The sequence below is a fragment of the Ranitomeya imitator genome, chromosome 9 (assembly GCF_032444005.1).
Source record: "Ranitomeya imitator isolate aRanImi1 chromosome 9, aRanImi1.pri, whole genome shotgun sequence".
In the NCBI taxonomy this organism is placed as follows: domain Eukaryota; kingdom Metazoa; phylum Chordata; class Amphibia; order Anura; family Dendrobatidae; genus Ranitomeya; species Ranitomeya imitator.
Window position 1 is genome coordinate 131747702 of NC_091290.1, and position 22072 is coordinate 131769773.

The window sequence follows — 22072 nt, forward strand, 5'->3', positions numbered from 1 at the left end:
TCAGTGATTTGGGGAAGATTGAGTGCTGTTCTGTAATAAGATCAGCGCTGAACATCTTAATAATAATCTTTTATTTTTTATTTTTATATAGCGCTAACATATTCCGCAGCGCTTTACAGTTTTGCACACATTATCATCGCTGTCCCCGATGGGGCTCACAAACTTAATTCCCTATCAGTATGTCTTTGGAATGTGGGAGGAAACCGGAGTGCCCGGAGGAAACCCACGCAAACACGGAGAGAACATACAAACTCTTTGCAGATGTTGTCCAAGGTGGGATTAGAACCCAGGACTCCAGCGCTGCAAGGCTGCTGTGCTATCCACTGCGCCACCGTGCTGCCCTACTTTACCGCGATCATGGAGGAGGGTCATGTGATGCAATTTTTATGCAAATTTTATTATTTTAAGTCGTACTTCAATGCAAGAAACAAAGCCGAACAAGTGAGCGAATGCCTTGTTCCCAGTTGCTGCCATTAAAGGGAACCTGTCACCCCCAAAATCTAAGTTGAGCTCAGCCCACCAGCATCAGGGGCTAATCTGCAGCATTCTGGAATGCATTCTGTAATGCTGTAGATAAGCCCATGATGTATCCTGAAAGATGAGAAAAAGGTTAGATTATACTCACCCAGGGGAGGTCCCGGTTCGATGGGCGTCGCGGTCCAGTCCAGCGCCTCCCATCTTCTCACGATGACGTCCTCTTCTTGTATTCACGATGCGGCTCCGGTGCAGGCGTAATTTGTCCTGTTGAAGGCTAAGTACTGCAGTGCGTAGGAGCCGGGCCTCTCTTGCCTTTCCCGATGCCTGCGCACTGCAGGATCACCTCGGATCACAGCCCGCTCTGCCACCGCAACCTCGGATCACAGCCCGCCCTGCCGCCGCGGCCTCGGATCACAGCCCGCCCTGCCGCCGCGGCCTCGGATCACAGCCCGCCCTGCCGCCGCGGCCTCGGATCACAGCCCACCCTGCCGCCGTGGCCTCGGATCACAGCCCGCCCTGCCGCCGCGGCCTCGGATCACAGCCCACCCTGCCGCCGTGGCCTCGGATCACAGCTAGCCCTGCCGCCTTGGCCTCGGATCACAGCCCGCCCTGCCGCCGCGGCCTCGGATCACAGCCAGCCCTGCCGCCGCGGCCTCGGATCACAGCCAGCCCTGCCGCCGCGGCCTCGGATCACAGCCCACCCTGCCGCCGCGGCCTCGGATCACAGCCCGCCCTGCCGCCGCGGCCTCGGATCACAGCCAGCCCTGCCGCCGCGGCCTCGGATCACAGCTAGCCCTGCAGCCACGGCCTCGGATCACAGCCCACCCTGCCCTCGGTTCACAGCCCGCCCTGCTGCCACGGCGTCCGATCACAGAAAAGCCTCCACACACACACATTATATGACTGTCAAAGGAATGATGGCGCTCTCATACACCGCAGCGCTGGCTCTGACTAATGTCATGTTCGGCCAATGCCACTCTGGTTTTGAGGGGATAAATGGAGGGAAGGACCCAGAAAACAGGGTAAAGGGGCTTCTTGTGGTGCACCGACACACATTAATAAAGACTAAATCAACAAATTGGTTGTTACCATTTATTGAAACTGCAAGTAATAGGTTTAATGGCCTGCCAACGTCGATGTTAAAATAAATAAATTAATATAAAATTCTTTTCCGGGGGTGAAGGTGGTGTAAGGCAAGACAAAGGTGCCCAAAGTGGTTTTGTCTTAAGGAGACCTGCAGCAATATTTCCCCGTAGTGCTTTGCATTGCAGCCCAGTAAAGCAGGAGCTCCGATACAACACCCTGCAATACAACATGCAGAAGGTCTCGCCTCCCTTCTCTGCCGTATTAAAAAAAAAAAAAAAAACTAAAATCATGGTCGGAACGAGCCCCACTTATCCCGAGAGAGTGGGGATCTGGACGTCAGGACTGACGGCACTTGCAAATCATATAATATATATTTTATGTCTATAAAAGTGACTGTTAATACAGTGCAGAAATCCTCCAAGCGCCTCCTAGTGGCACATCCTGAAACCGCTCCAGGCACTTGGAACAACTGACCAAACATGCTTTGTTTGCCCCCAGGGTGATCGCCACCGTACCCCAACCCACCAAAAAACTGTATACACTGGCAGCAAACTCCAGCCCCTCATTCCTCTTTGCTTCAGCCGATAAAAGTAAAAACAAAAAAAAAAAAAAACAAAGGATTTCCCGAAACCGTTGGAAAGCCATATATTAATAAACCTATCTGCAAAAAGCATCCCGCAGGAAAAGAGGGGGTTAAATGTATAAGTGGCCGGCCGCTCCGCTATTTCTTCCTACCTACGCTGTCCTAGATCGCAGCCGGCAGCACCTTCTTGGGTTCTTTAAGATCCAACATTCCTTCTCCATCCACGGGGCCGGCGGCGCGGTGCAAATGGGAGACAGCGGCTTCTACCGGCGTAGTCCGACCACCCCACCCTTACAGGATGGGCTGCTACCTGTGCTTTGTAGGTGCGAAAAACCGGACCCTATTCTAGTGGCTTTCTGCACTGGAAGGGAAGGGTTAAACCAGGTGGAATATTTCAAGGCAAGCTTCACGTAGGGCGGGCACGTAACACTGTGGAATCGGGCTAGTAGCGGCCCCCCCGTCTCGTCTGCTGTGTCGGAGCAGCCTTGGTATCATTAAGTCCAATATACATGTTATTATTTGGTCATTTACATAAAGTGTGGCGCGAGTGTTTGCTCCGTCAGGCCTCGTTCTCCGTAGGGGAAGAGTTCGCTAACACGGTGTCCGGCTGGCGGCTCATTCTGTCCAGCTCCTCCTGGACGTTGGTCAGTACGGGCTTCTGTCCTGTATGGAATAAGAAGAACTTTGTATTAAAGGGAGATGCTCATTAGCCCCCCAGGAGCCGTCACAGACGGGCTGAGAAAGTCATGGTGGCAGCGGTGATGCCTAGGGTGATGATGCCTAGTCATATGCCTAGTCATGTGGACTACTAATCACCTGTTCTGCTAGACATGGACCAGAGTTTAGAAGTGGCGGCTTTACACCACTCTATCGACGATCGGCATTGTGTTTGGTGATATACGGCTGCATGCAGCTGCTCGGTCATGAAGCTCCTGGCGGGGCGCAGTGTTTGTGCCAATCTTATACCAAAGGAGGTTTGGGCTCTACAGGTATTGATTATTCACTATGTCCTCAGCGCACGGCGTCCCCACTCCGTAACTTCACATGGGCCTGATAAAAGACCTAAATTCTCTGATGTAAGACGCGTGTGGCCATACGTTTCTCCATATATTGTGTATCCTGGGAAATTCTACAAATATCTAAGATAAAGGGGTCACCTGGATACTCCATGAAAGCGATATTTTAGCCTACCTGCTTTCTTGGCGGAGTTCGGAGCAGACCCCGGCGCTCCTGGACTCCCGGGGGATCCTGTCTTTTTACTCAAAAGACTATTGAAGAAACTGGCCAAGACTCCTTCGCTGGCGGCAGCATCTGTATGAAGAACACAATGGCTACAGCATTAGATTAGCCGATGAAAGTAGATTAGGTCCCATTTCTGCATCGGAGGTCTATGGCTGCCATGAGTCGGAGGTGCACTTCAGCGCAATCCTTTCAGAGAAGCCCCTCGTACAGAAAATTGCTTTAACCTCTGTACTACGCAGCTTTTAACAGTATCCGCCGCCTCTGAATTATACAATGTCAGGGCTTTAGAGACCTCTATGTTCAGTCTGTAGTAACACGTGTTTAACATCGATGCATCCATTATTCACAAGTCCTAAAAATACACGAGTCTATAAGAACGTAGGCATGAATGCGTGATCGAGTCCGGGAGGAGGAAGCGCTCCAACGCCGGCTGTGCGGAGAGACCCCTCGCTAGGAGTGAGTGATCAATGTATGACGTGCACCAGGGAAACTACAGAACCGGGTCACCGGCTGCTACTGTCCTCAAATGTAAAAACTCTTCTACGGCTGTATGTTAATGACGGGCAAGTACAGAAAAGGCAGGGTCACTTAAGAATTAGGTATATGGGGGTCTCCTGACCCACGATACAAGGCGCTGACGTTGGAGTCTGACTCCGGCTCTCTCTAACCAGTTATTGGGACCACCTGACCAGGTGCTAAAAAGATCACCGAATGTCAGAGTGGGACCAAGAGCGTGCACGACACTTACTCTTAATATTAGGGTCCGGCTTTTTGACAGCCGCCATTGGTGAAGAGCTGGGCACGGCGGTGGGTCCGGTACGACCTGGAGCTCGGGGGGATCCGGTGGGAGCTCTGGCTGGAGACTCCTAAAAGGCAAAATCGTGTACGAGTTATCACTTGTAATAAAAACAACAAAACTATTATAAGGCAGAAACGCACAGTACATCATTATCTGCCAGCATCAAAAACCAAAGCAGGAGTTACAACTTTGAATGACAACCTTTGCTTAGTCCTCGCACCCCAAACCTTGTGACCGTCATGCTGCTCGGCCCTCAGGAGTTCATTTATGGGGGCTACGCTGGCATAAAGCCATCGATACACAACCAGGCGAGACACGAGCGGCTCCATTGCCTGCAGACTTTCTATATATACGGAAACTTGGCCGAGGCACAGAAACTAAAAATTCTAAGATCTTGTTAGATTCTGAGAACGAAACATATCGTCAGACCAGCGGACCCACCAGACTGCACGAGATGTCCATATCTGATCCCATCACAGACGGCGATGATGTATAGCAGCTGGTAAAGCCACCACATACACATTGGATTACCCCCTTTTTTGGGGAGACCAAGAAATTTTTTTACATTTTTTATCATTTTTGATGATTTTTTGTGAAGGATTGACTTTTTGCATTGCAAGCTGTAATTTTTATAGGTTCGGAGAGGGGAGCGAAAGGGAGGGATAAATACATTATTTTGTTTATATCGTGTTTTTGGGGGGAGGTAAGTGTACCTGTAACTAAAAAAAAAAGTGGGAGTTTGCTTTTTGTGTTCTTTATTTTTAGAATGTGGAGTGAATTAAACAAACAAATAATGATAATATAAATATATATACACCGTATTTTTCAGACTATAAGATGCAGTGGACCATAAGACTCACTCCAAATTTTCAGGAGGAAAATAAGCAAAAAAAAAAAAAAAAGTTAAGGAGGTTTTCGGCGCTGCAAGTACCATCCCAGGTTGGTAGAAGGGAGTGTTTGGTGGTACTCAGCGGTGCAGGGGCTCCGCCAACATTTTCTGAAAGCCTGAATCCCGGCACTTCCATGGTTTCAATGCGGTGGACTCAGGGGAAAATGGCCACAGTTTGCGGAGCATGCGCACATTTTGTGCTCGCGAGCAGAGATCTCCATCTGCTCATACGCTGCCTCAAGTGGTCATTATGTCAGAGTCCACCGCACTGAAACCATGGGAGTGCAGGGGGTTCAGGCTTTCACAAAATATCGTCGGATTTCCCCAAAAATTGGACCACTCTGACCTGTGTAGACAAGACTGGCGGGCAGTAGTAACGATGGCACAGGCTCTATACTCACCGAGGCTCTTGTCGGAGTGGCCGGTTGCTTTGCCAAGTAGGACTGTGAAAGAAAAGTAATTTATCAGGAGGACTTAATAGTTAATGCCAAAGAAATAGTCAACCTTTCAAGTATAAAAGCCCTTCATTAACCAATATGGCCATCAAAGCTTCCAAAGGGGAGGGTATTCAGCTTTTCCAGGAACCAGAGAAGCAAATTTACCAGGTGATACTATGATATGGAAAGAGGACATATAGTGCTAACTTTATATGCTGCATTTTTCACTGGCACACATGACTTGAAACAAATCCAATGCTGTCCTGCTACGGTCAAAGGGCCATTGCTGCCGATCACAGGGGATTGTAAGTGAACAGTCAAGAATTACATCTTAAGATGACGGGTAGATCATGTAGTGATCCCAGCGGCCATACCTGCTGCTTCATCAGGAAAACCTGCTCGTCTTCTGCCGCCACCTCCTTATCATGGACGAGCTGCGGGAAGGAAAGCGCCCTACGCTGTAAGACTAGTTCATGGCGACATCAGGCAGAAGGCGAGACACAGAAGAGGCGCCCCTACCTTTCTTACAGGCGGCTTTACAATAAAGTCCTCAAAGGCATCTTCAGGTTTGACGCTTGTGAAATTTTCATGCAAAATTCCGATTTTCTTCTCGTTGTCCCAGCCGGCAGGACTAATGAAAAGTCAACAGGAAGGGTTAACAAGCCGCACATGGCAATAGAAAACCTGCATACAGACAATGGGGAAGATGCCATTTCTGACCCCAGGACTCTGGAGGAGAGATGATGTTCACCGACACAATGTATGGCTCCAGCCTATACCTTGGAGGCTTATTATGGTGAGCGGACCACAGACATGACATATGGGAGAAATCTTACATAAACACAGCGTCTTTCTCCACCACCATGGCAGGCGTGCTGAAGTGGAAGCCATAGGTCTTATGGACAATGTACTTGTACAGAAGATCCAAGTTCTTCTCTTCTTTCACTGAAGAATAAATTAAGGCGGCTCCATCTGTCAGGTACAATTAAGGAAACCACAGGCAGCAAAAAGATTATACCCCAGAGCTGCACTCACTATTCTGCTGGTGCAGTCACTGTGTACATACATTACTGATCCTGAGTTACATCCTGTATTATACCCCAGAGCTGCACTCACTATTCTGCTGGTGCAGTCACTGTGTACATACATTACATTACTGATCCTGAGTTACATCCTGTATTATACCCCAGAGCTGCACTCACTATTCTGCTGGTGCAGTCACTGTGTACATACATTACTGATCCTGAGTTATCTCCTGTATTATACCCCAGAGCTGCACTCACTATTCTGCTGGTGCAGTCACTGTGTACATACATTACATTACTGATCCTGAGTTACATCCTGTATTATAACCCAGAGCTGCACTCACTATTCGGCTGGTGCAGTCACTGTGTACATACATTACTGATCCTGAGTTACATCCTGTATTATACCCCAGAGCTGCACTCACTATTCTGCTGGTGCAGTCACTGTGTACATACATTACATTACTGATCCTGAGTTACATCCTGTATTATAACCCAGAGCTGCACTCACTATTCGGCTGGTGCAGTCACTGTGTACATACAGGATGTAACTCAGGATCAGTAATGTATGTACACAGTGACTGCACCAGCCGAATAGTGAGTGCAGCTCTGGGTTATAATACAGGATGTAACTCAGGATCAGTAATGTATTATACCCCAGAGCTGCACTCACTATTCTGCTGGTGCAGTCACTGTGTACATACATTACATTACTAATCCTGAGTTACATCCTGTATTATACCCCAGCTGCACTCACTATTCGGCTGGTGCAGTCACTGTGTACATACATTACATTACTGATCCTGAGTTACATCCTGTATTATACCCCAGAGCTGCACTCACTATTCTGCTGGTGCAGTCACTGTGTACATACATTACATTACTAATCCTGAGTTACATCCTGTATTATACCCCAGAGCTGCACTCACTATTCTACTGGTGCAGTCACTGTGTACATACATTACATTACTGATCCTGAGTTACATCCTGTATTATACCCCAGAGCTGCACTCAATATTCTGCTGGTGCAGTCACTGTGTACATACATTACATTACTAATCCTGTATTACATCCTGTATTATACTCCAGAGCTGCACTCACTATTCTGCTGGTGCACTCACTGTGTACATACATTACATTACTGATCCTGAGTTACATCCTGTATTATACTCCAGAGCTGCACTCACTATTCTGCTGGTGCACTCACTGTGTACATACATTACATTACTGATCCTGTATTACATCCTGTATTATACTCCAGAGCTGCACTCACTATTCTGCTGGTGCAGTCACTGTGAACATACATTATTGATCCGCAGTTACCTCCTGTATTATACGCCAGAGCTGCACTCACTATTCTGCCGATGCAGTATTATGTATACAGTGACTCCAGCTGCAGAATAAGGAGTGCAGCTCTGCAGGTTTATAGTTCTGGGTGTAGCTCAGATCAGTACGTTCCAACCAATGCAATGTCTTTCCATAGTTACTCATCTTTTCCCATTACACACACTCTATAAAATGTACATTATGTGGTCGGTAACTGAGGCGTCCGGTCGGTGACAGGATACACTGCAGGCAGAACCTCCGGATGTGAGACTGGATGAAGTCAAAATACTCGTCTCTGTAGTCGTGCTCCTTCTCCAGCACGCTGACTGCGTCACACTGAAAAGACAGAGAGCAGATCACCTGGAGAGCCTGGGCAGACATGGTGGGCCGTGCTGGATCTGTGGGTCTTCCTCACACAGATAGCTTTCTATTTGACCCCTATACGACCTATATGTACGTCATAGGTCGCGTCTCCCTCTTTGATGAGGGCTCCGACGCTGATCCCGCATCTTTTCCGGCTCATGACAGCCGATTTGATCAGCTGTCGTACCCCTAAGAGCCACGGGTGGAATCGTGATCCACCCGCGACTGTTAACTGTTAAATACCGCTGTCAATATCCAACAGCGGCATTTAACATGCACACACCGGAAGAGCGTTACTGAAACCCTGTCACATGATTGCGGGGTGCCGATGGGTTAGCATGACAACCCGGGATCTGCAGGAGACCCCCTATGGTTGTCATTGCCGATCATGGCCAGCGTTCATAGCAGATGAGCATTTCTGCTACACAGAGCAGGGCCGATATTGGCCTTGAAAAGTTATGGCTCTGGGAAGAAGGGGAGCAAAAAATGGTCATGGTGTGAAGGAGTTAAAAGGGTTGTCAATATGATAGGCACTAACGTGTTCTTCTGTGGGGGTCCGACCACTGGGATTGTACAGTTTGTCAGAACAGGGAAATGTTATCTTCGATGGGACACAAATCAGAGGCCCAGTTTGGGCGTCTCATCACCGCTCCATTCATCCACTATGGGGCCGCCGAAAAAAAGCCGAAGCAGTCCAAAGGGAAAGCAGCTCCGTTCCTACGGGAATATAAGTACCCCATTATCACCTGTCCCAACGGTCAGACCCCTACAAATCAACAAGTTACCATCTATCACTTGTATTCACCAGACAACCCCTTTATGTCTAGGACAGGACTCAAATATGAGGATCTTCATTCTACTGATTAAGGGGCCCCACATAATGGACCACTGCTCCTACAATGTGCAGTTAACACAGATAATGATGGGATCCAATGAATTTCTCGCTGATGTTAAGTCAGTGGTGTAGTCATAAGGGGTGAAGAATAATAATAATAATAATAATAATAATAATTTTTATTTATATAGCGCCAACATATTCCGCAGCGCTTTACAAATTATAGAGGGGACTTGTACAGACAATAGACATTACAGCATAACAGAAATACAGTTCAAAACAGATACCAGGAGGAGTGAGGGCCCTGCTCGCAAGCTTACAAACTATGGGGAAAAGGGGAGACACGAGAGTTGGATGGTAACAATTGCTTTAGTTATTCGGACCGGCCATAGTGTAAGGCTCAGGTGTTCATGTAAAGCTGCATGAACCAGTTAACTGCCTAAGTATGTAGCAGTACAGACACAGAGGGCTATTAACTGCATAAAGTGAATGAGAACATGATGCGAGGGACCTGTTTTTTTTTTTTGGTTTTTTATATATATATATATATATATATATATATATATATATATATATATATATATATATATATATATATATATATATATATATATATATATATATATATATATATATATATATATATATATATAAATAGGCCACACAGGGATCGTTAGGTTAATGCATTAAGGCGGTAGGCCAGTCTGAACAAATGAGTTTTTAGGGCACGCTTAAAACTGTGGGGATTGGGGATTAGTCGCATTAACCTAGGTAGTGCATTCCAAAGAATCGGCGCAGCACATGTAAAGTCTTGGAGACGGGAGTGGGAGGTTCTGATTATTGAGGATGCTAACCTGAGGTCATTAGCGGAGCGGAGGGCACGGGTAGGGTGGTAGACTGAGACCAGAGAGGAGATGTAGGGTGGTGCTGAGCCATGGAGTGCTTTGTGGATGAGGGTAGTAGTTTTGTACTGGATTCTGGAGTGGATGGGTAGCCAGTGTAATGACTGGCACAGGGTAGAGGCATCGGTGTAACGGTTGGTGAGGAATATGATCCTGGCTGCAGCATTCAGGACAGATTGGAGCGGGGAGAGTTTTGCAAGAGGGAGGCCAATTAGTAGAGAGTTACAATAGTCCAGACGAGAATGAATAAGTGAAACAGTAAGAGTTTTTGCAGAGTCGAAAGTAAGAAAAGGGCGAATTCTAGAAATGTTTTTGAGATGCAGGTAAGAAGAGCGAGCCAGTGATCGGATGTGGGGGGTGAATGAAAGGTCAGAATCAAGGATGACCCCAAGGCAGCGGGCATGTTGCTTTGGAGTAATGGTGGAACCGCACACGGAGATGGCAATGTCAGGCAAAGGAAGGTTAGTAGAGGGAGAGAACACGAGGAGTTCAGTTTTTGACAGGTTAAGTTTCAGATAGAGGGAGGACATGATGTTAGAGACAGCGGTAAGACAATCACTGGTGTTTTCTAAAAAGGTCGGTGTGATATCGGGAGCAGAAGTGTATAATTGGGTGTCGTCAGCATAGAGATGGTACTGGAAACCAAATCTACTGATTGTTTGTCCAATAGGGGCAGTATACAACGAGAAGAGGAGGGGGCCTAGGACTGATCCTTGAGGAACCCCAACAGTAAGGGGAAGGTGAGAGGAGGAGGAACCAGCAAAACATACAGTGAAGGATCGGTCAGAGAGATAGGAGGAGAACCAGGAGAGAACGGTGTCCTTGAGGCCGATGGAGCGGAGCATAGTGAGGAGGAGCTGATGATCCACAGTATCGAATGCTGCAGAGAGATCCAAGAGAATTAGAATGGAGTAGTGACCATTAGATTTAGCTGTTAGTAGGTCATTAGAGACTTTAGTGAGGGCAGTTTCAGTAGAGTGTAAAGAGCGGAAGCCAGATTGAAGAGGGTCGAGAAGAGAGTTATCTGAGAGATAGCGGGTAAGACGGGAGTGGACCAGGCGTTCGAGGAGTTTAGAGATGAAGGGAAGATTAGAGACAGGTCTATAATTAGCGGCACAGTTTTGATCGAGGGATGGTTTTTTAAGTAATGGATGTATGATGGCATGCTTAAATGAGGAGGGAAAAATACCGGAAGTGAGGGAAAGGTTGAATATTTTTGTTAGGCGAGAGGTGACAGCCGGGGAAAGGGACTGGAGGAGATGTGACGGAATGGGGTCACTGGTGCAAGTGGTCGGGCGAGAAGATGCAAGGAGCCTGCTTACTTCTTCTTCTGTAACTGCTTCAAAGTCAGAGAGTGAACTAGATGCAGTGGGGGAGGGAGGACAGTGCATGGTAAGAAGAAGCAGCAAATACACCAAATCATAATGAACCCAGGAGCTTAAAGGGGTTATCCAGGGACACATACTATGGCATCAGAAGGTGTCGGCTGCTCACCAGGCGGGTATCACATGGGACAGATATATGGGCCCCTCGCTGATGCAGGAAAGTGGGACGATGGATAGCCCCCCACCATTACACCCGTGTGATGGCAGGAACACGACTGACCTTGGTGCACACGACCAGCACTGGCATGCCGAGATTGTGAGTGAGAATATTGTCTCCGAGCGGCAAAATGACATTCTCGTCATCTGTGCCCGATGAGGCGGGACCCCTCCTCTGCGGGGACCCCGAGGACGCGTCTTCTGGCTCCACATATTCCTGAAAATCCTTAACGACTGGAAAGAAACAAAAATAAAAATTATTCTAGGTGCCGACAAGGAGGAGACCATAAAGGTAGAAATTGGGGTCTGTCTCATGGGGGGGGCAGCAAATCATAAATACAGCCTTGCAGCGATTGCAAAAGAAGAGACACTTCTCCTTTAAGCGATGCAAATAAGCGCCCAGCACATTTGTGCCATTAGCATGTCCACACAATGGAGACATTCACAGCGGACCCCTGTGTGCTAGAGACCATCAGTGACGAGGCACAAAGGAGGACCCGCCATTGAGCCAAGCACAGGACATGTCATTGTGAGGAGGACGGGGCAGGTGGTCAGCCATGCTCATTCATCCTCCGCGGTGCAGGATGTCGCCCGTATAGAAGCGGATACAGAAATCCCGAAATGTAGAAATCCAGCCCCAACAGTATACGATCAGCTTACTCTATGAGGAGGGAACTCCTTGGCCACACGCCAAAGGCAAACATGGAAGTATTTGCACAGAGACACCTGCCGACAGCAGCGGAGATATCAGTGTTTGCTGGGAAATTACTTCACCTTAATGATTTCACGCACATTTGTCACCGAGGATTTGTCGGAAGGAGAGAAATATCACCAGACTGAACACCGACTACTTAAAGGGAGGGACGATAAGTCCGAAGCCTGTCCCTTAATCCAACTTATCAACCTTTAATAAACGTAAAGTTTTGTAAAATGACCAAAAAAAACCCAAAACCTATGAATAGGAGTCCAGCCTGTAGCAGGAGAACTATTACTCCCAGCAGGCTGGAGGGTTGCAGTGCTGTAACAGCTGGATTGTCACAGTTATCTACAGATCATTTCCCAGTAACTAAGCCATGAAATCTTCCCATTGTCAGAGTTGATAAATGAATGAAGGGATAAATGATACTGGACAATTGCTTATTGGCAATCGCTCCGATGTCCGTGGACCGGATGAATGAGATACATTTCTGGAAGGTTATTTCTAGGCATCTCACGTCTCCAGATGAATCACATGCTGCACCAGACATCTGCGGGACTGTTCCATCTCCGCGGATCAACACGGCGATTGCCAAGCTGCGTCCAGCACAAACATGTGCGAGAGATGCACTCGGGGTGTGGTAACCCCAGGAAGGCTCCGCCACTCCCAGACATACAGGCAGGAACGCCGGGAGGATGGCGTCTTAAAGGGCACACGACGTGACTAGCTATCAGAGAAGTGGTCACCCGGCTTGGCTATGGCAGAGGGGATGGCTTGCTGCAAGCTACCATGCAGGATAAGCCAAATTTAAAGGGGGCCTGGGATGTGCTGCAAGATAGTCGGTAAGAGGAGTATTATTTTTTAGGTTACGGCAAAGCAATGTGAGCGTTTTCTAAAAAGACTGCACAAGTCCTTATGTGCCCAGAAGCTGGAGGAGTTCAGGTGAAAAAAAACTGATCAGGTTCCAGTGAAAGAATACTTACAGCGGTAACTCTACCTCCTTCTGTACACAGCAGAGACAATGTTCCCGCCAAGACAGAAAGTTTCCCACCCCATCGCCTCCTCTATTCCACAGGAACATGAAGCAATGACTTACTGGACGCTCGGTCCGTGAGGAAAAGGCGCCTCATCAGGAAGCTGCTCGACTTACCTGCTGTGATATAGGCTTATTTTAGGTGCCTGGTCTTTGATATCCACCTCAATTATGGACCATTTCCACTCTTTTTGCATAGACCTAAAAACAACTCCCTCTGGCAAAACTCAATAATCTTCATGTACTTGCAGTGGACTAAAGCTAGCTATATACCTTAAGATAGTCATCTGCCAAATGCTCAGCACACCGTCTGCTTCACTTGCCGGTTCCACAAACCCATGCACGCTTCAGGGGGTTTGCATGTGTTCTCGTTAGGCGCTGAGGAATAAAGGTACCGTCACACTAGACGATATCGCTAGCGATCCGTGACGTTGCAGCGTCCTCGCTAGCGATATCGTCCAGTGTGACAGGCAGCAGCGATCAGGCCTCTGCTGTGCTGTCGCTGGTCGGGGAAGAAAGTCCAGAACTTTATTTCGTCGCTGGACTCCCCGTAGACATCGCTGAATCGGCGTGTGTGACACCGATTCAGCGATGTCTTCGCTGGTAACCAGGGTAAACATCGGGTAACTAAGCGCAGGGCCGCGCTTAGTAACCCGATGTTTACCCTGGTTACCATCGTTAAAGTAAAAAAAACAACCGCTACATACTTACCTACCGCTGTCTGTCCTCGGCGCTCTGCTTCTCTGGTCTGGCTGTGAGCACAGCGGCCGGAAAGCAGAGCGGTGACGTCACCTCTCTGCTTTCCGGCTGCCCGGCGCTCACAGCCAGACCAGAGAAGCAGAGCGCCGAGGACAGACAGCGGTAGGTAAGTATGTAGCGTTTGTTTTTTTACTTTAACGATGGTAACCAGGGTAAACATCGAGTAACCCGATGTTTACCCTGGTTACCGGGGACATCGGGATCGTTGGTCGCTGGAGAGCCGTCTGTGTGACAGCTCTCCAGCGACCAAACAGCGACGCTGCAGCGATCCGGATCGTTGTCGGTATCGCTGCAGCGTCGCTTAGTGTGACGGTACCTTAAGCCACTGCCTGACAGCTCTACTAGCCGCTTATCTTCCATAAGAATAGGATCAGTCTTGTGGAAAGTCAACATGGCCGATCATTCTTAAAGCCCTCATATTACACATTAGATTAACATTGGAGGCATCCAACAGTATCGTCAGACACTACTCAATGTGGACAAATCTGAACTCATCATCTTTCCTCCATCCCACAAATCTTCCTTACTTGACCTATCTATCGCAGTCAATGACATCATGCTTTCCCCTGTACCCGAAGTCCGCTGCCTCGGAGTAAACTTCGACTCTGTCCTGTCCTTCAAACCACACATCCAAGCTCTTTCCACCTCCTGTCGCCTCCAGCTCAAAAATATCTCCAGGATCCGTCCTTTCCTCAACCCCCAATCTACTAAAATGCTTGTGCACGCCCTCATCATTTCCCGCCTTGACTACTGCAACATCCTTTTCTGTGGCCTCCCTGCTAACACCCTTGCACCTCTCCAGTCCATCCTTAACTCTGCTGCCCGACTAATCCATCTCTCTCCTCGCTACTCCTCCGCTTCCCCCCACTGCAAATCTCTTCACTGGCTCCCATTCCCTCAGCGTATCCAGTTCAAATTGCTAATACTGACCTACAAAGCCATCCACAACCTGTCTCCTCCATATATCTCTGAACTAATCTCTCGATATCTTCCCTCACGTGACCTCCGGTCCTCCCAAGACCTCCTTCTCTCCTCCACACTTATTCGCTCCTCATCCAATCGCCTCCAAGACTTCTCCCGAATATCCCCCATCCTCTGGAACTCTCTGCCCCAACACGTCCGACTATCAACCACAGTCGGATCCTTCAGATGGAACCTGAAAACTCATCTCTTCAGGAAAGCCTACAGCCTGCACTGACACCGCTGCTGCCTCATCACCAACGAAGCTACCGCCTCACCAACACCGGAGCTACCGCCTCACCAACACCGGAGCTCCTGCAACCCTCAACCTACTGTCTCCTTCCCCATAATCCTGTAGAATGTAAGCCCGCAAGGGCAGGGTCCTCGCCCCTCTGTATCAGTCCGTCATTGTTAGTTTGTTTACTGTATGTGATATTTGTAACTTGTATGTAACCCCTTCTCATGTACAGCACCATGGAATCAATGGTGCTATATAAATAATAATAATAATAATGTGTATAAGGGTCTCCTGTCTCTCCTCCTGAAAGATGAGGTCGAGGGAGTTTAGGATCTGGCATGTCCGGGTTTTGGGCTGTTTACACTTTTCTTCACGGCGAGATAAGACCCTCCAGATGTATGAAAATAGAAAACACAGGAGCGCTCCGCAGGGCACAGGGTAAGTGTTGAAGGATAGCTGGAGGCCAAATATTTTTTTTTCACCATCGTTCGTCCAAGAGCTTTTCATTTTGTATGGGGGACCCTTACCCATCTTCCATACTTGCCGGAGTGGAGTCTCACCAAAAATGGCACTTTAAGACTCTGCAAAGTATGATGTTAAAAGGGGGATGCCCTGTGTTAGAAAATCATGGCTGCTTTCTTTCCAAGCAGGACGCATCATCTCTGACATTGTGGTCCCAACCGTAGTAGTGAAAAAGCCATGTCTCCAGGAGTTTGTGACCGACCCCCTTACTTGTTAAAGGCACATAATACCCCTCAATAACATTATGCTTATCAAACCCTTCCTGAGACACTTACTCTTCTGTTCCAGGTCTCTAATCTCCTCAGGTGAAATCTTCAGCTTGTCTATGTGTTCCCGTAAAACGCTTGCCCACTTCAGCAGCGATTCCATTATCGTCCACGGCCTGGACATGTCGCCCACAAACACAGCCAGCGTGTCGCGGATTGTGTCCGCAGACAAGGCGAACTTTAAAAGGCCTTTGTGGTACAGATCTCCGTCCAAGATCCAAACGTTGCAGCGCGTGTGATCTGAAAGAAAAAAGCCAAAAAATGCTCAGTACTGAACCAATGATGCGTGCAGATCTCTAAGACCCTCCTAATGAGGCACGAGATCGGCCTCGTACCTCCATGCGCCAGAGATGCAATCGCAGGAATTCCAGATTTGCTTTCCGCCACATTTTCCCACCAGTAGATCATGGATATATTACATAGAAATTAGCTCTGTGCCTGGCAGCCGAGCAATGAGCTGGAGCCCAGAGTAAAAGCGCTCATTGTCTTTGGACAATATCATCCATAATTTGTCACGCAGCTGCCGCTTGGCACCGACGGGTGCTGTAAATAGCTGGCAAGGAGCTGCGGAAAGACGGCAAGCCGCGTAGTGCAAGCTGCAAATAGTCCGAGTCACGAAAATAGAAGCTGATGCTCCTCGATTATGCAAATAAACGTCTGCACGTAGAAAGAACAGAGATGTCTGTCTTTACTACAGCGAAGACAGATAGGGGGTGCAAAAAACAAGCAAAAACAAGCAAAAAGCACTGTCACCCCTGATGCCCTGCATCACCATGGCTCATATGACATGACAGCAATGTAGCCAAACTATCAGAGACATGTTAGTCACGCCTAGTGCAGAAATGTGTCATTTTTAAAGGGCCTCCTGCACAAATCTTACTAACCTACCCACAGGATAAATGATCCGATCATCTGGACCACCACCAGTGACAAAAATGGGGGTCTCCTGTACCTGTTTAAATGCAGCTGCAGTCGATCGCCTTTGCATAAAGCAACAGTGCACATGTTCAATCAGTGCTGCACGATGCCAACATTTTTCGTGACCGGTGGGGATCCCAGCGATGGGACTTAATAGTTTAGTTTCTGGGAAAACTTTTAAAACTAGGTCTCCAATGACATAAGCAGTGGGGGGCAACTAAGAATTGTAAAGGATGATAGGGGTGACCTAAAAGGAACACACTAATCCTCTAATCCTGGAAACAAGTGCTAAAAGTAAGGGTTTTGGTAGGATCTGTCTTGCAGCAGACTGAGCAAAGGGGGGAGGCTCCTGCTGCAGGAACAGTACAATAAAGAGAAGGACGAGGGGATGTAGATTTATTTTTCCATATATTACTTAGATTTAATTGTATCAATAAGAAAGAAATTAAGGAAGGAAATTCAGGACTATTATTACATTTTCCATAAAAAGAAAAAAAAAGTATAAACGAGCAATTGAAAAACCATTAGGTTTCGCCAGGCTGAGAACCCAGCGACGCAGTATACATATTGTACTCTATAGTTTGATCAGACGCATAGTATAGAGCATGTTGGGAGTTGTAGTTATGCAACGACTGGAGAGTTGTAATCCCCCTCTGTGATTCATATTGGTCAGGGGGTGGGATGAATGAATGGGGAAGCGTTACTTCCCTCTGTCATAAAACCTCAGTCAGTGAATTGACATATTCCTGTTAACACGCAGAGACTGAAATCCTCTCCAGCGCACAGATAAGTCATACACAGCTGCATCTTATAATGAGCAGGACATGATGAGAACAGGGGTTTTTTTTTAGCCTCTGAAAATAAAGAAAGTTTCCTTAATGATAGCACTCGGAGAGCCCCTTTAAAACAGGAGATCTTTCCGATGCGTGAAGGAAGCCGAACAAATAAATAGTGTTGGTCCTATGTAGAAAACGCAGCGCTGATGAGCGGTGTGGATTGTTACTCACCATCTCGGTCCTCATCATGAATGCTCAGATACAAATATTCCAGGCCTCGTCCTTTCTTGTTATGATCCGCTCCTTGGAGCTTTGCCATCAGAGTCGTCTTTCCCGATCCATCTTCCCCTGCGTTGACCGAAAGAGAAGAAAAAACATAAAAATCAGACAAAGATCCTCAGGTCGGAGACTGAAAGCCTCTCCTGATCATGTCCACGGGAGCTGCACACTAAACCATATAAAGTTCAATCCTCAATTAAGAAAAGTAAATAGATCTACATGGAAGTTACTAAACAGATAATTCGCGGATTTTCACTCTTTGTCATGGAGGTTGAAATCTGCGGCAAAAATCAGCATTCATTCCAACATGTCCCCCGCTCATCATAAGGTCTCCTCTGTACGGTTAGATATAACATCTGTCATTACCTATATATCATGACTTTTTTTTTGGTGGGGGGTGGACAGGACACCACTCACCTAACACTAGGATATTTTTCCCGCAGGGTAGCTTGTTCCGTGCCCGGGTGGAGACATCGCTGAGAATAGATGACCTGCACGGAAACAAGAAGAGGGGGGTTAATATATGTTGGGCGCAATATTTAATATGGCGGACGAAATCAAGAAGCGGATAATGTTTCAGGCCACCGTGATTTACCCAATACTCACAGGACAGAACCTTCCAACTCTTATAAGCCGAGGTATTTCTTTATACGCAGGGGGGAGCGGGAGGTCATATTTTATTAATCAGCGCAGCATTATCCGCAGTGCATCTCCCCGGCTCATTGCTGATGTATAATGCGGACCTCTGCTGTATACTGAAGAAAGCTATTTAAGGGGGTCACGTCCTGTAAAGTGATGGTATATTACTATGCTACCCAGCTAAGGAGGAGGACCACCCAAGGACTTCACTGATGATTTTCCGAGATCTATGAATACAGGAATGAGGTTGCAGATTTTCCCCGGCAGCCAAAAATTTTAAGCAAATGTTGATTTTGTTGCAGCAATTTAGTCCCTGGTGTGAAATATGCAGTTTTCCTAAAAAAAATAAATACCGGTAAATAAAAAAAATTAAAAAATAGTGCAGCAAATTTTCATCGTGGGAACTTATCCTGAGACAGATGCCATAAAAATCCTCATGACAAAGCAGCACAATCACCGAGTCCCGGACTAACCAGGGTGTGGTATTCCCCTGGGCAGGAAGGATTAAAGTTGCGAGCTTGGTGAAAACATCAGTAAAGAGAATGCAGAACTGTCAAGTAATATTGTCAACGTTGGGAAGAAAGGGGAAAAAAAAAAAAAAGTGAGATAAAGCAGCCATAAAAATGTGCCACCCTAAGGAAAACCTGTCTGCTCTTCAGACATGGGACTTTTGTAACACAATGTCAGCTCCTAGATTAAAAAAAAAAATTATTTCTTAATTATTTAACCTTTGAATGAAGGAAAAAGGAGACTGGTGGGAGATTTTGTGTCACCCAGCTTTCCCAGAAACAGACAAAAAAAAAAAAGTTTGATCCAACTTTTTAGCGGTTGTTAAATGCCCGGCGGCAGTGATCTATACAGACGGCTGCACAGGAAAAGGATGAGTCTCTAGGAAGCGCTGGTGGTGACAGGATGATGGGAGTGGTAGTGACGGGCGGGCATGCTGGTCTATGACGAAGATGACGGCTCTGCTCCGGATTTTCTGCACAGAAGGAAGGAGCGAGATTTATCTGGAGAAGTTAATTGCATCGAAAAGGAAAAGGAAAAAGTATGTCAAATGATTCAAGAAAATAGGAGCCGAAATAAATCTGGTCTGGGTCGTAGCTTTAAAATGAGTCAAGACTGCTTAAAAAAAAAAAGTTTACAAAAGCACAAAAAACTTTTTAGGGCTCATTCAGACGACTGATCTTCAGAGTAAGAACATGAAGCCAGTATAATCTATGAGGCTTTATGTACACGTGGTTTCGTTGCAGATTGTTACCCCAACCCTTGAAATAAAAAAAAATAAAAAAGGGTTGGATCAGTGTCACTGAACAAAAATCACCCATACAAATCTATAGGCCCATGAAAAAAAAAATCATAGGACATGGCTGCCAACTGGTTTTAATACCGCACTCTTGGCGGAAATAAGATGAAGCGCTGATAATAACACTGACGAAAATCTGATCCAAAACAGAACTGTTTGTGAAGGGATGACAATGAAGACTTTTCACACATGGAAACCATAAGCAAGCAGGTTGTTTCCTGTTCTCATTTCGATTTAAAAATAAAAAATAAAAAATTACATCGTATGTGACGGTCACCATTGTATGAACCCCTGAGGGTCGGCGTTGTGGCAGTTTTGTGATTCATTGTAAAAAAAAAGAAAAGAAAAGAAATAGCACGGCCATTACAGGTAAGGAATTTAGACTCCGATTCCGGTTTTTTTTTTTCTTTTAAAGTCGCTGCATTTTTTATGACAAAGCGCGGTAGGTGAAATAAGCGCTTCTGCGCTCAGCCTTAGGCTGATGAGAGCTTGTCTCCATGTCACCAGCTATCCATAAGGTGAACCAGAACTTGTAGATTATTGGGGTCTGACATCTGGGACCCCCAATAATGGGCCTTCGAAATGTGCCATCTGAATAAAGCACACGCACAGAGATAGAGGAGTGCTGTTCTCGGCTTTCACCTGCAGCCCCCTAAATAAAAAGAAAGTCTGAGGACCCCATAACCACTGGCACCCATATATATGTGTATATACACATCACTGATATAAGGCGTAGCAGACAGAGGACTACAAGTACCAGAATGGCATCACGGACTACAACCCCCAGCATGCAGCTGACAGCTGTCAGTCATGTCCCAGTGCAGCAGCAGCAGCAGCCCCCTCCCCAATATCAGCTGTCACTATGGTAATGGCGTCTCCGGGGCGCCCGCTCCCCTCATGGCGCCGTATTTCCCCCCTCAGCACAGCAGCCTCCTCCTCACCACAGACTCTGCCCCTCGTCTTCTTCGCCCCCCGCTCCCGGTGCCTCCCCCCGGTCAGCGCCCAGCAGCTTCCTCTCCGCCGCCATCTTGCCACTGCGGCCACCACAAAGAATGACATCACCAGGGCGCTCTCGGAGGACCCACCTTTGAGGCGACTTAATAAAATGCCTGACACGAGAAGATATTTTTTTTTTCAGCTCCAGATGAGCGCAGAACGGAGCACGATAGGAAACTAGAAGACCAGCTCTAAGTGGTCGTGATAATTAGGAGGGCTTAATTGGCCAAGTCCGGTATCAGGCAATCATTGGGCAGCTTAAGCGTCTGGGTCTTGAAGACAGGGGTGAGGTCCTGAGCGGAGGAGCCGCGCCTTGTTCACACACTGCCATCTGCTGGTGGGATGGTAGTATTACATGGGAGGAAAAATAAGGGGTCTAATTCTTATGATCTGACATCATTGGTTGTAATACTGAAGTTATTATCCCCTTGAGGACACAGCTATTTTTAATTTTTATTTTATTTTATCTTATTTTTTTATTTCTTGTACCTATTGTAAACAATTTTAACTATTTTTTTTTCAAATTCAAATTCTACCCAATGATGGGTAGAAGTGACTTTTAGGGTACTTCGAATTTTTTAAGTTTTTTTGGGAGGTAGGATAAACATTAAAACAAATGGTCAATTCAGACTTTATTTTTGTGTGCATTTTTTTCTTAACTTTTTTTTAAACAATGGATTTTTATCTGCTATATTTTTACATCTTTTATTTCACGTTTTTCATTTTTTTTTTTTTTTTTACATCAAAAGAACTTGAAAGTGTGATCACTTATTATTTCAGTGTTCTCCTATGCAGGCGAGCCCGCCCCCTTCCACGCAGGCGAGCCCACCCCCTTCCACGTAGGCGAGCCCACCCCCTTCCACGCAGGCGAGCCCACCCCCTTCCACGCAGGCGAGCCCACCCCCTTCCACGCAGGCGAGCCCGCCCCCTTCCACGCAGGCGAGCCCGCCCCCTTCCACGTAGGCGAGCCCACCCCCTTCCACGTAGGCGAGCCCACCCCCTTCCACGCAGGGGAGCCCACCCCCTTCCACGCAGGGGAGCCCACCCCCTTCCACTTAGGCGAGCCCACCCCCTTCCACGCAGGCGAGCCCACCCCCTTCCACACAGGCGAGCCCACCCCCTTCCACGCAGGGGAGTCCACCCCCTTCCACGCAGGCGAGCCCACCCCCTTCCACGTA

At 47.3% G+C, this 22072-nt stretch overlaps 1 protein-coding gene across 1 annotated transcript; it reads right to left on the bottom strand.

The window, feature by feature from the left end:
- Positions 1-1555: 1555 nt before the first annotated feature.
- Positions 1556-20959, bottom strand: DYNC1LI2 (dynein cytoplasmic 1 light intermediate chain 2). Its single transcript, XM_069738968.1, has 13 exons — positions 20840-20959; positions 18371-18444; positions 17906-18022; positions 15990-16220; positions 11570-11739; positions 8107-8200; positions 6350-6485; positions 6033-6144; positions 5888-5947; positions 5478-5519; positions 4137-4254; positions 3338-3457; positions 1556-2809 (listed from the first exon to the last, which is right to left on the bottom strand). Exons 1-13 carry the CDS (start codon positions 20923-20925, stop codon positions 2706-2708), a joined length of 1464 nt encoding a protein of 487 aa, XP_069595069.1. The 5' UTR covers positions 20926-20959; the 3' UTR covers positions 1556-2705.
- Between the last annotated feature and the right edge of the window lie 1113 nt (positions 20960-22072).

Coding starts and splice junctions, on each gene's coding strand:
- DYNC1LI2 (XM_069738968.1), bottom strand. CDS start 20,925: ATGGCGGCGGAGAGGAAGCTGCTGGGCGCTGACCGGGGGGAGGCACCG. Junction 16,221..17,905: donor TCATGATGAGGACCGAGATG/GTGAGTAACAAT, acceptor TTTTTCTTTCAG/ATCACACGCGCTGCAACGTT. Junction 4,255..5,477: donor CCACTCCGACAAGAGCCTCG/GTGAGTATAGAG, acceptor TTTGCCTTTTAG/GAGTCTCCAGCCAGAGCTCC.